Below are 13,085 nucleotides of genomic sequence, written 5' to 3'. Positions count from 1 at the left end.
CGTAGCTGTAGCCGAAGTCGCCGTTTCGGACACGGCCTAAGCCTAAACAGCCCTTTTCGAAACCGCAGAATCAGCTTAGCCTTCGACTTCGGCTTTATCCACTTGCGATTGAAAAACACAGCGCAAAGACTGAACCTAAAGTCGGAGCCCAAGTTGAAGCCATGATTTCTAAAAGGGTCTACACTACAGCAAAAAAACAGAGAGTTCGCTCACTCGGTCTCTGCGCAAGTTTCAATTTGCGCAAGGCGGAAATTTGCGCTCGACGAGACGGCAGGTACAGACCGACGGGACCGGTGGTGGAGCTGTTCTTGTGCACCTGTACAACAACACCACTAAATGACAACCATTCAACATATTGTCCGGCGGAAATTATTGGCGTCAGTAGGGTTTACAACCTCATTTCGTCGGAAAGCAAGCGATATGGTAGGTATTATTATCAGTGAGGTTTTAGCAAGTTTGTTTGTCTAATATTGTAGGAATTGACCATGGACACGATTTATTTATGCACACCAACTCTATCAAAACAACAGGTTTTGCCAGATTTGTGCCTTTTTGAGTGACGAATGAACTTTGATTGGAGTGGTCGAAGTGGTATAGGCACATGGTCTTCTCAACTAGCCCTGCTGGTAGGACGTCAGTCAGTGATGCAGGCAGATGCAGGCATGTGAGACTTCCTCTTTTCAGCTGATTTCCTCTTTTTTTGGTTTTGACTTTCCTCCATTTTTTCTTCATTTTCTGTGTACAAAAGGGTATGATTATCTTCTCCTCACAGTGATTGAATTGCCCAGAGGAAAAAAAAACAACATTCAGTTGTAACTCAACCAGCACAAGAGTTTGAATCCAAAAAAGATAATCCAACAGTACGTAAAGGGAAACAAACAAGTTATCGACAAAAGGTGAGAGAGAAAAACCCAGATAAATATGAAGTCTGTAATCAAGGAAACGGACAGAATTCGCATCCATCTCTATAGACATGAGATGACCGAAGATGACCGCCTGCGCAGCAATCATCTCTCCGCCGTGTCTTATGGCATAAGACAAAAGCGTTACAGACTAAATAAGAAGGCAAAGGAAGAAGCACTCAAAGAAGAAGGAATATAAGTTGAGAAGGGAAATAAACATACAATAAGACGAGGGCAAGGAAAAGCAGAGGCACTGAAGAAGAGACGCAGAGAGAAAGCGTAGATACAGACAAGGTCTAACGCAAGAGAAACTCGAGGAGATTAAAGGAACACGTTGCCTTGGATCGGTCGAGTTGGTCTTTTAAAACCGTTTGTTATAAAATCATTATGGTTAGAAAGATGTTGTAAAAGTAGAATACAATGATCTACACAAATATGCATCAAAATTGCGTGGTTTTCGTTTTACCTCGTCGACAAACACGGTTGGCCATTTATGGGAGTCAAATAAATGGCCGACTGTGTTTGTTCGCAACGTAAAATGAAAACCGTGCAATTTTGAGTGATACTTGTGTGGATTATTATATTCTACTTTTAAAACATCTTTCTAACCATATGCATTTCATAACAAACGGTTTCAAACGCTTTTCATGGACCAACTCGTCCGATCCAAGGCAACGTGTTCCTTTAACAGAAAACGGAGACAGGCATATGCTGAAAGATTAGGAAATGAACAGCAAGAGCATCTAAAGAGGAACAGAGAGAAACTGCGGGGAGAGTTTGAGAGGGGGAGACTGCGTATGGAGCATCAATATGCTGCTACTATTCCAAAGAGCATTCTAGTAATAAATTTTTAACCATTCTGAAATCTGAACCTTTTTGATTTGTCACACAATTTCTTGACCCCTTATTTATATCGACACACCTTTTTGCATGGTCACTGTATTAGACATGAAGAAAATTTTAAGAACAGAATGAGAGGGGACCAGTCGCTCTTTGACTTGATGCCTTTTTGCAGGTTTCTATACTTTGAAACGAGTGGATTGACCACAGGCTTAATTAAAAAGCACCGTTGTTTTGGCACATGTACATCACTTATCAGGGGTTCTGAGGCAGCAAGGCATCATGCAAGAGAAAAAAAATGGGGCAGCAAGACTGGTTCCCCCATGGGTGATATAGGTAATGTGAGTTGTTGGTTGAGTGGCGAGAAAAATGGGGTTAATCCAGGACAAATTTGACAAAACAGTCTGTTTTCGTCGATCGAGTCGAGTCTTAATAGTTATTTACTCCTGTAAACATAATAGGTGACACCACGGTTTCACATCATAGTGTAAACATCGGTTGGACGTAGTATGTTCCCCATCATGGGCCAATCTGTAGACTTGTGAAACCTCTCTACACAGCCTTGTGGTTTGATATATGAAACATTTGTCACCGCAAACCAAATACACATTGATACCGCTCCATGCAATGCTTCAAATCCTATATGTGTCACTGTGTCATTCTTTAATTTTGTTCAGCCCTATAAACCAAATCCTTTAAAAGTTAACCTAATTTATAAGTTTCTATGGTATTTTTAATAATTTATAAATTATATATTGTTCCAAACTTTGTATTATTTATTGTTGTAATAGATTATAACTCAAATGGAAACGTCAAAATGATAAGGATTTTAGATAGAACAGTACATTTTTTACTCCGCTATGCATCCAATCATGGAGCAAATCTAGTTTATTGCTCCATGATCCAATATTTGCATCGGAAAAAAACTGTACTGTCCAATAGGGTACAAAACAATTATTTTGGAGGGTTTCCCCAGCTTCGTTCCCAAATTAATCGATCCCGTATGTTGGTTACGTTGCATTGCATGCTCGTGTCGTAGAGCGCAGGAAAAAGGTTGTCGGTAAACATGGCGCTGCCATTGAGTAGCGTGAAAATTGAATGCACGTCATTTGATCTCGTTTCAAGCGACGATGTACAGGATTTCGTTGATTTAGCAGACGCCTCTAATACCAAAAAGCAGATTAAATACGCCCTGACTAGATTGGAGAGTTATGCAATCTTCTCAGAAACAACACTTGATGAAGTTTCAGCTTTAGCAAAGCGTGATCTGGACGAGTTTCTGTGCAGATTCTACGCCAGCTTGAGAAAACACGATGGAGAATTGTACACCAAATCATCGATGCAAGGAATTCGATACGGTCTTCAGAGACATTTTCAAGCCCTCCGCAAGTGGAATATTTGTAACATTGAAAGCTTTCCCGAGAGTAATATTTTTTTCAAGACCATGCTTGTAAAGCTTGAACGTGAGGGGAAAGGAAAAATTAAGCACAAGAGCCCAATATCGGCTGCTGACATGGACAGAATACTGGCCTCCGATGATTTGGACACGAGTACTCCAACCGGATTGCAAAACAAAGTGTTCATTGATATTTTGATGAATTTCTGCAATCAAGGCCGTGAGCACATGCGTGAAATGAAGCCAAGTGATTTCATAATTTCCAGAGATGAAGATGGCGTTCGTTATGTAACAAAGCGTGAACACAATGTGACCAGAAACAATCAGGAAAATGATAATGAAATGTCCAGTGGTTTCATGGATGAGTTTCCAGGCAGTGACACATGTCCGGTATCATCGTTTGAGATGTATCTGTCAAAGTTACATCCAAAGTGTCCTGATACGTTGTGGCAAAGACCTCTACCAGTTAGACCCGAGACTGGTCCCTGGTACTCATGTGTCCCAGTTGGAATTCACACTCTTGGTAACAAGATCAAAACAATATCAACCAAAGCTGGCTGCAGTAGAATCTACACTAATCACTGCCTAGGCCTGAGAGCAACCAGCGTACTTGATGGTACAGGATTTGCAAACCGCAATATCAGGGCAAAAAGTGATGACAGAAGAAAGCAAATGAGTGCTGCACTTGCATCTCAGACTTTGAACCAGCAGCTGGAATTACCACAGCAAGAGGTCCCTTCTGTTGATGACATTTTGTGTCTACAACAACAACATGAGGATAGGATCAGTAACCTTGGTTTCCAACAACACGTTCACATTGACCGACTCGTGACACCCTTTCCAAAAGCAAAGAAACGCTCCGCTTCATCTTGTGAATTAATGGAACAGTCGAGACTTCACACTGTGATTATTGATTTATTATATTTTGGTATATTTCACCGAAATCCATCCCTTATTTCTGTATTTTACTCTTAAATGTTTGTATCAACTGAAGAATAAGATAAATCCTAGTGTTTCGTGAAATCGGCAGCAGACATGCGTGAGGGTTCAAATCAAAGCTCGCAGCTTTTTCTTTCAAACCAGTTAAGTTGTTACTTAAGTTGTTTATGACCAGAATTATTTGTGCTACTTCAAAAGAAGAGAATCCAAATAAGAAGAGATTATGCGGTTTAACCAAGAGTATACAGAATAGTAGGAACAAAGGTTTGTAGGAACTGACTAAAGAGTACATGTAATCTTGAGAATATTTGTGATACATGGTTTAAAAAAGTAATAAACGTGGCAGACTCTAAGGAGAGTCTAAGCCAACATTTGAATATATTTTTTTGTGTAAATAAAGTTATAATTGCACGGCAGTGATGATGAAATTGTATGAAATTAAAGCACAAGACTGCTGTACTTGTCTGGTTGGGTTTTTACTGGCCCGACAGTAAAATCATTGGCCTGGGGCCCCCGAGTCAAGTGTTAATTCCAAGATCTTGGGTTGTGACAAAATAATTTTCGGTTGGTTAAAGTCAACGATTTGCTTTACTTTTTTGTTCACAACATTTTTAATATCCCAATTTATTAACATTAACAGTTTCAGCATTTTCATTATTATATATTTTTTTCTTTTCAGGCGAAAAAATTCAGGACGGAATCGGACACTTTTGGTGATCTGGAAGTTCCGACTGACAAGTACTATGGTGCCAACACAGCACGCTCCTTCAAGAACTTTGACATTGGTGGAGAGCGAGAAAAAATGCCAGTGAGTGCAAGATACTTTTGTGTTACACATTTAGTGTACATTATATTTATAAGAAGCACAGTCAAGTAAAACATTTCACTCTTTATTGAAATATTCCTGAAAAGAAAATAATAACCCTATTCTGTCAACAAAACATGCCTTGGATTTTAGAGGGTACCTTTTTTTACAAGCATGACAGCTTAGAATGGCATGTATTTGGACTCGAGTCTCTTAGATACGTTGCATGCAAGAAAAATAGTTGTTTAGTTGTGTTCAACCCTTTACGCCAGACTGTAGAAAGCACTGTAAACTCGATATTTTCCTCAGTGGAGATTCAACACCTGCTGTGATTTTTTTTTTTTTTTTTTTTTTTTTGAGAAGACTCTAGAAAGAACCAAGTATATAATGCTTGCCTCGCATTAGTGGAAAGGCAAAACACAAAAAAACAATTACATGTAAGACTATTCTTTCTCCCCGATGCAATCATTACATCTATTCAATCATTAACGTACCTGCTTGGTATACAGGATTCAAACTGATGTCTTGTCGCTGGGCATGCTTGGTGGTCTAGTGGTAAGACATATACTCTAGAGTAGCAGGTGTCATGGGTACCAATTCGTTAGAGTGAAATTTTGCTCACTTCTCTCTTCAGTGGAAAGCACCTACTACACAGTGCTTATCGCACAATGCTATAACATAAGGGTTTGACATCTATACCAAAAATTGTGTTTGTTCCTTCACAGAGATACGTATAGATTAGTTGGTAATTTTACTTTGACCTTGTAGGTACCACTGATTCGAGCATTTGGTGTACTTAAGGGTGCTGCTGCCCAGGTGAATAAAGAGTATGGTCTCAGTCAAGAGAAGGCCGACTACATTGTCAAGGCTGCTAAAGAGGTATGTGTTAGATATTATTAATAATATTATAGGCACTGCACATACTCAAAATAATTGTTGGCACAAAAACTTACTGGTTAATGAGCAATGGAGAGCTGTTGACAGTATAAAACGGCTCCCTCTGAAGTATTATAGTTTTTGTGATTGAGGTAATTTCTCACTCAAATATTAAAAGATTTCAGCTGAGGCCTTTTATTATGCATCTGAAAGCACACAAAGTGATGCAACAAGGGTGTTTTCCTTTCATTATTCTCTTGCAACTTCGATGGCGAATTGAGCCCAAATTTGCACAGTGTTTTTTTTATTTTATGTTGGGATACACCAAGTTAGAATACTGGTCTTTGACAAGTACCAAATGTGTCCAGTGCCTTTCTAAGTCCTATACAATACAGCACTCTATGCATCAATGAGGTACTCGAGGTACTTTGAAAAATGCCAATATTGTAAGACAGGTTCAGAATTAATGGCAGTGGACACTATTGGTAATTACTCAAAATAATTTTTAGCATAAAACCTTACTTGGTAATGGGGAAAGGTTGATATAGTATAAAACATCGTGAGAAACGGCTCCCTCTGAAGTGACTTAGTTTTCGAGAAAGAAGTAATTTTCACAAATTTGATTTTGAGACTTCAGAATTCGAGTTGAGGTCTCTAAATAAAGCATCTGAAAGCAAACCACTTTGTGTGACAAGGGTGTCTTTTCTTTCATAGTTGTATCGCAACTTGGAGATACACAAACTGAGAAGACTACTATATGACAGTTACCAAGTGTGTCCAATGTCTTTAAGCTCTCAACTATTGCAGGTTAATCTAAATTATTTCTTTCTCATAAATTACTTGCAGCTTGAGGATGGGAAGTTGGATGACCACTTCCCCCTGGTGATCTGGCAAACTGGGTCGGGCACTCAGACTAACATGAACGTGAATGAAGTGTTGAGTAACCGCTCTATTGAGATGATGGGAGGCCTGATGGGCAGTAAATCTCCGATACACCCCAACGATGATGTCAATAAGAGCCAAGTAAGTTGTGATGTGTTTCAGGCTTGATATTTTTCCAACTTTAGTCTCATTTCTTTCTTTTTTATGAGGCCTCAGAAAAAAAATATGAATTCTTTATGTAAATGTAAGTAGGTCAAACATTTGGGCCATTTGCTGCTGCTAGGCATTTTGATAGGATAAAATAGCCTTAAAGACACTGGACACTATTGGTAGTCACTCAAAATAATTGTTAGCGTTAAACTTTAATTGGTAACAAGTAATGGGGAGCTGTTGATAGTATAAAACAGTCTGAGAAACGACTCCCTCTGAAGTAACATAGTTTTTGAGAAAGAAGTAATTTCTCACTAAAATATATGAATTCGATTTTTAGACTTCAGAATTAGATTTTTAGGTTTTGAAATCAAGCATCTGAATTCGCACAACTTTTCTTTCATTATTCTCTCTTAACTTGGATGACCAATTGAGCTCAAACTTTCACATGTTTTTTATTTTTTGCATGTGTTGAGATAAACCAAGTGAAAAGACGTGTCTTTGACAGTTATCAATAGTGTCCAGTGTCTTTAAAGGTCTTTTTCAAGTTAACACTATTTATGCATGAAGGTTTACCCTTGTACCCAACAAAAAGACTCATACTTTCTTTCCCTGAGATAAAGCGGGAGCATTTCTGTAGTAGAAATTTGTTCATTAACATGATACCTGGTTTGATAAATTGATTGATTTGTTTGATTCTTACGTAGAGCTCCAATGATACATTTCCCACTGCCATGCATATATCTGTGGCCATGGAGATTCACCGATGCTTGTTACCAGGACTACAGCTTCTGCATGATGCCCTCTTAAGGAAAGAAGAGGAATTTAAAGACATTGTCAAGATTGGCAGAACCCATACTCAGGTAAGAGTCAATGAGAATTGTTTAGATTGGTAGCACCATTTACTCAGGTAGGCTCACATAGTGACCACCAGTGTTTTAAATATGAATTGGCCCATCTTACTACTTTCAGTGACTGCCTCACTTATTCTTTTCCAATATTCTTACCACACTGTGAAGATCTGCCATAAAGGAAATGCAAATCTAAAACTGTTTGTTTGGTGCTGTTTATTAATTGTTTTTCCCATAGCCTCTGTGTTTCTGAAATTAACAATTTTGATGTAGACTGCTTAAATTGTGCCTAAATTCTCAAGTTGAATGTTTGAATTCCTGCTCAGGGAAACACTGGGAACAATCCTACCATGCTATTTAGCAGAATCACAACATGTTGATTTTTGAATTGTCTTTTTTTCTTTTCAGGATGCTACTCCAATGACTCTTGGGCAAGAATTTGGTGGATATCGGACTCAGTTGGCTAATGGGGTGGAAAGAGTAAGGGACACTCTTCCGAGATTATACCAGCTAGCTGCAGGTACCTGAAACAGATTCACATTAGTGGCTAAATGCATTTACGGCCCAACTACTTAACCTCTCAAATGCCACCTCTACCTACGTACCTGAATATCTCCATTATACCACCATTCTGTTGCATCCATGTACAGTATAGGCTTATGGAAGCTTTGTTTGAGAAAATGTGAAAAGTGCTTTTGTTTGCTCTGACGGAACAGTTTATTGTGAAACATTTCTAAGCCAGAAAATCAGAGATGGGGATAACTTTTCACAAAAATGAAACCAACATGATATTTTTTACCCCTTGCCCCTTATTCTAAAACTTCTCAATTTGGATTCATATAATCATAAATTTGCTCTTTCTCTTCATTTGACCTTCCACAGAAACTTGGAAAACTATTAAGAGTAGTCTTTGAATAAATCTTGTGTTTTTTTTTTTTTTTGCTACAGGTGGGACAGCCGTAGGAACTGGTCTAAATACTCGTATTGGTTTTGCAGAAAAAGTGGCCGCAACAATCAAGAAGCATACAGGTATTATGTTTTTAATTATCCCCACTTATCATTGGTTGAACTGTCTGTGTGTGCCACATTGGAATATTTCACATCAGACCATAACCTTTATTTTGATTTCTTTATGTAAATGGAAGTAGATTAACTTTGCGGCCACTATTTGTATTTTTGAACAAGCCATTTGTGACTGCTATGGTCGCTAAAGGGTTGATGAATTACCTATGTCCGTGTCTTTTCATTTGTGCCATTTTTATTACAACTACCAGCTGTAAAATTTCCACAGAGGTAGTTGCTCTTGTGCCCTCAGATGACTTCGCAGATGGCTGAATTCAAGTCGCTGTTTTGACAGCAGCATTTCATTACCCTGATCACTTCACCCTCTAGGTATTCCCTTCGTGACCGCACCCAACAAATTTGAAGCCCTCGCAGCACGAGATGCCCTGGTGGAAGTACACGGCGCCCTCAATGTAGTGGCGTGCAGCATCATGAAGGTGGCTAACGACATTCGATTCCTTGGGTCAGGGCCGAGGTGTGGACTGGGTGAAATCCGTCTTCCAGAGAATGAGCCCGGTAGCAGTATAATGCCAGGTCAGTTTTAGTCCTAGAAGTGCAACTTAAAGGCATTGGACACTATTGGTAATTTTTTGAAAATAATTATAAAGCATAAATACTTACTTGGTAACAAGATACGGAGAGCTGTTGATAGTATTCAACATTGTTAGAAACGGCTCCGGTTGAAGTAATGCAATTTTTTAGAAAGAGGTAATTGCTCACTCAAATATTAAAATATCTAAGGCCTGAATCCTTTTATTAGGCATCTGTGTGCAACAAGGGTGTTTTTCTCTTGCAACTTTGATGACTAGTGTATGTGTTTACACCAAGTGAGAAAACTGGTATGTGACAATGCCTTTAACAAACAGCCATTCAAGGCTGTGTAGAATTTGCAAAAGAAAAGTTAAGAAACAGTGATCGCAATCAAGGCATACACAAGCCTAAATTTTTCTTCCAAATTGTCTTTTTACTTTAACTTACACAAAGGTCATTTTAAAGTCACATGGTGTTCTGTTACCAATATAACACTGTCATTGCACAGTCTTGCCACAGAGCAAGAACTATCAATGCTCTGTTCTTTCTTTGTACGATATATAATTTTAAGAAAGCTTCAATATGTTGTGTGATGCGTGATGCACAGCTTAAAACTGACCTTATTTGACTGGTTCCAATCCTTATATACAGGTAAAGTAAACCCAACTCAGTGTGAGGCCATCACCATGGTTGCTGCTCAGGTCATGGGGAATCAGACGGCGGTTACCGTCGGGGGAAGCAATGGTCATTTTGAGCTCAACGTGTTCATGCCGATGATCGTTTCCAACGTGCTACGCTCGGTCCGTCTTCTTGGGGATGCTTGTACCTCTTTCAGTACGAAATGTGTTTCAGGAATTGTGGCAAACACAGACACAATAGGAAGGTATGTTGTTGGTTTTACTTCAGAATTTTTGAGTTAAGTGTTCGGAGTCCCATCGGAAAAAAACCTTGAAAGGCAACAAACCATTTGGGAAGCAGTTGAACAAGCCCAGTGAAGAGCTACCAACTCTCCCTGATTCTATAGAAAGTTCCATGAAAATGAACCCATCTTTCCATGTTCTGACTGAACAATTTTGAAAATCTCCCTGATTACAGAAACATTCTGCTTGTTATTTTGAAATTAATTCTAGATATCTCCCTAATTTTGTTGTTCAAAATCTCCCTGATTTTTGCACAAAATCTCCCCTGTTGCAAGATACAAATGTTGTCAGCTCTGTGGCTTGCCAGAAACAAAACAATTTTAAGACAACTCATTTACAACTTTTGTTTTTCTATTCTTGTTCCCAGATATTTGAATGAGTCGTTGATGTTGGTGACAGCTTTAAATCAACATATAGGGTATGATAAAGCAGCAAAGATTGCTAAATACGCACACGCAAACAGCACAACGCTAAAAGAGGCAGCATTGACGCTTGGTTTCTTAACTGAAGAAGAATTCACTCAGTGGGTGCGACCAGAACTAATGCTCGGACCGAAATAGTTTAGGGAAATAGTTTAGTTCCATTCATCATTGTTTTAAAATGCTTATGCCTTTTGTCCTTTGCATCATCATCTCATGAGGGCACTACAAGTACCCTTCAAGTTCACGAGGTTTGGACTTGAACAGCCTGGTGTTTGATTTCTTAGGACTGTTCCTGACTTAAGGATTTTTTCAAGTTTTCATGTGCCCTTTGCCTATTCTGGAATGAAGCAGTCCCCAATGAAAGACAGAAATAGTCTGCATTGCAACCAAACCATAGTTTTGATTTCCAATGTAGTTTGTAATTAGTTGTAACATCTGAGATGCTTTGGGTCTAGAATAAGAACCCAGTGTTGCAAACCATTTCCAAATAAGAACCCAGTGTTGCAAACCATTTCCAAAGAATTTAAACATAAGGCAAATATCATGTGGTAGACATGTTAATACCACATCGCCTAAAATGTGCACCTCACTTTCTTCTTAACGAACCGGGCATTGACTCCCAAAATGGCGCAACCAAGATTGTTGTGATGATGTTGTCGGGTGATTGGGTGAAAAGGCTGTGAATAAGTCCTGGGAAAAAGTCCTGGGGAGTCTTGTGTCCTCACAATAAAGGAATTACACACGCTTGGTAGAATAAAAAACATCATTGTTTAATTTTGAGCATTGTTTACAACTATTTTGTCAGCTCTACTTATCCATAATAACACTTTCAACCTTGTGAAGAAAACATAGGGCCTAACACCCACTTACACAACCCCTTTGATGATCCAAAATAAATTGGGTTCCAGCTGTCTCTGTTTTTCTTGATAGGAACTGCAGGGGAGACTGAAAAAAAAATAGTGAATCGCTTTTTGGCCAAAGTTACAAGAAAATTGTTCCAGGTGATGGTTTCAAAGACTGTCTAGAAATACCTCATGGATCTGATGTGATGGGATGGTAGGACTTTATAGGGAGTTGTTATAGATATAGTTGGTGCAATTAAATATTTGCTTACTGGTAAATAGAATTGTAATTTTTGGGGCCTAGGTGAAGGAGTTCACTTCTGAAATTTTACTTGTTGTTTAAAAGGTCCTGGTCAATGGCCAACCACCATTTTTTGTTTTACCTCCGCGTTCTTAAAGTATAAGAAATTACCCATGAGCCCTTTTTCATAGAGCTGCCTCATAGATACCAGAATAAGAGTATGTACCATCTAAATACATGTCACCTTTGACTGGTATCCTGCTCATGAATGCATAGCAGAAAATAGCCAAGCTATATTTTTCGATTGAAGCAGCTCGATGAAATTTGACCCAGTTAATGCTATAAGCTATTTCGGAATATCTCGTATTGGTTTTGTTTGTTTTTATGTAAAACATACGTAGGCAATAAAATGACTTTAAATTACTGCCAATGAAGTATGAAACATCTATTTTTTTAAAGTTTGTGCGTCCTTTCTTGTAGTGAGGTTTGCGAAGACGCCATGTACATATTTATTTTGTCTGTGAGATGCGGTGGTTCTCCCCAGAACCACTGTAGCTCACATAAAAAGAGTTTTCTGTTCACGGTGTCTTGGAAACCTCACTATTGTATTCCAATACTGCAAAGTACAAATTCCACTTTTCTCTTTCCTGTGTGTTAATCTTTTAAAACATTTTTGGGGGCTTTACAAAGATAATGAGTGGGATTCGAACCTCTTGCCTTTTAAAAACAGTAACGCATGTTAGCTGCTCGAGCGTAATCTTGACAAGCAAAAGAAAGATGAATGAAATGTTCTTCATTATTTTGTAGATTAATTTCTACTTGTCAATTTTACAGGTTTTTAAAATCTGTTCAATTCCTCTGTATTCTCTCATGAATTTGTTAATTTGAGAAGCAAACCCACAATAGTGTTTTACATGTATATGCTTTTTTATTGTATCCAACTAATTTATCTCAATTGGGACCCAATTTCATAGGGGATAAATAAAAAAATAGCCAAGCAAAACAAAATTATTGTTGACAGAGTAAGGTTACCAGCTAAATTAATACTATGGCATATTTCGAAGGCTGGTGTTCTGCTTTTTGTTGCGCTAAGCAGACATCTAAAAAGCTCAATGAAAATGGACCCTGTTAATATTTGATAAAGAGTGGTTCAATCTACAAAATAAATAATAAAAAAACGAGGGAAGGTGGGGGTTGAGCAGTGATTAAATAAAAAATATCATAACAAACGATGGTTAAATATTATGAAATATAAAAAAGGAAAATATTTGTCAATGTTCACCTTTTCAAGGAGTTTCCTTGTATACACCCCCTGCCCCCGCCCTCAACCCCTTCCATATTATAGTTTCGGGCGTAGTACATTATCATTATACTACTGCCCTTTTGTTCAATAGGTAGAAAGAAAAAACAAAGAACGTATCATACG

The 13,085-nt window shown here is 38.4% G+C and overlaps 1 protein-coding gene across 2 annotated transcripts; it reads left to right on the top strand.

Moving 5' to 3' along the window:
- Window positions 1-10: 10 nt before the first annotated feature.
- On the top strand, window positions 11-12,083 carry LOC139933938 (fumarate hydratase, mitochondrial-like). Of its 2 annotated transcripts, none has more exons than XM_071928192.1 (10): window positions 11-423; window positions 4,757-4,885; window positions 5,651-5,761; window positions 6,605-6,781; window positions 7,498-7,653; window positions 8,050-8,161; window positions 8,590-8,670; window positions 9,034-9,237; window positions 9,886-10,117; window positions 10,522-12,083. In XM_071928192.1, the coding sequence occupies exons 1-10, from the start codon at window positions 337-339 to the stop codon at window positions 10,712-10,714; spliced, it is 1,482 nt and encodes a 493-aa protein (XP_071784293.1). In that variant the 5' UTR covers window positions 11-336; the 3' UTR covers window positions 10,715-12,083. The 2 variants fall into 2 exon arrangements, with proteins under 2 accessions (XP_071784293.1, XP_071784284.1); XM_071928183.1 differs by lacking the exon at window positions 11-423 and adding an exon at window positions 2,795-4,041.
- Window positions 12,084-13,085: the final 1,002 nt, after the last annotated feature.

The sequence above is a fragment of the Asterias amurensis genome, chromosome 1 (genome assembly GCF_032118995.1).
Source record: "Asterias amurensis chromosome 1, ASM3211899v1".
NCBI lineage: Eukaryota > Metazoa > Echinodermata > Asteroidea > Forcipulatida > Asteriidae > Asterias > Asterias amurensis.
Note: the sequence above shows the minus strand (reverse complement) of the source record. Positions and strands in the feature narration are given on the sequence as shown.

Excerpts from the sequence above, each read along its gene's own strand:
- LOC139933938 (XM_071928183.1), top strand. The coding sequence starts at position 2,809 with ATGGCGCTGCCATTGAGTAGCGTGAAAATTGAATGCACGTCATTTGAT. Across the intron at positions 8,162-8,589 it reads ATTATACCAGCTAGCTGCAG|GTGGGACAGCCGTAGGAACT; the intron begins GTACCTGAAACA and ends TTTTTGCTACAG. Across the intron at positions 10,118-10,521 it reads AACACAGACACAATAGGAAG|ATATTTGAATGAGTCGTTGA; the intron begins GTATGTTGTTGG and ends TCTTGTTCCCAG.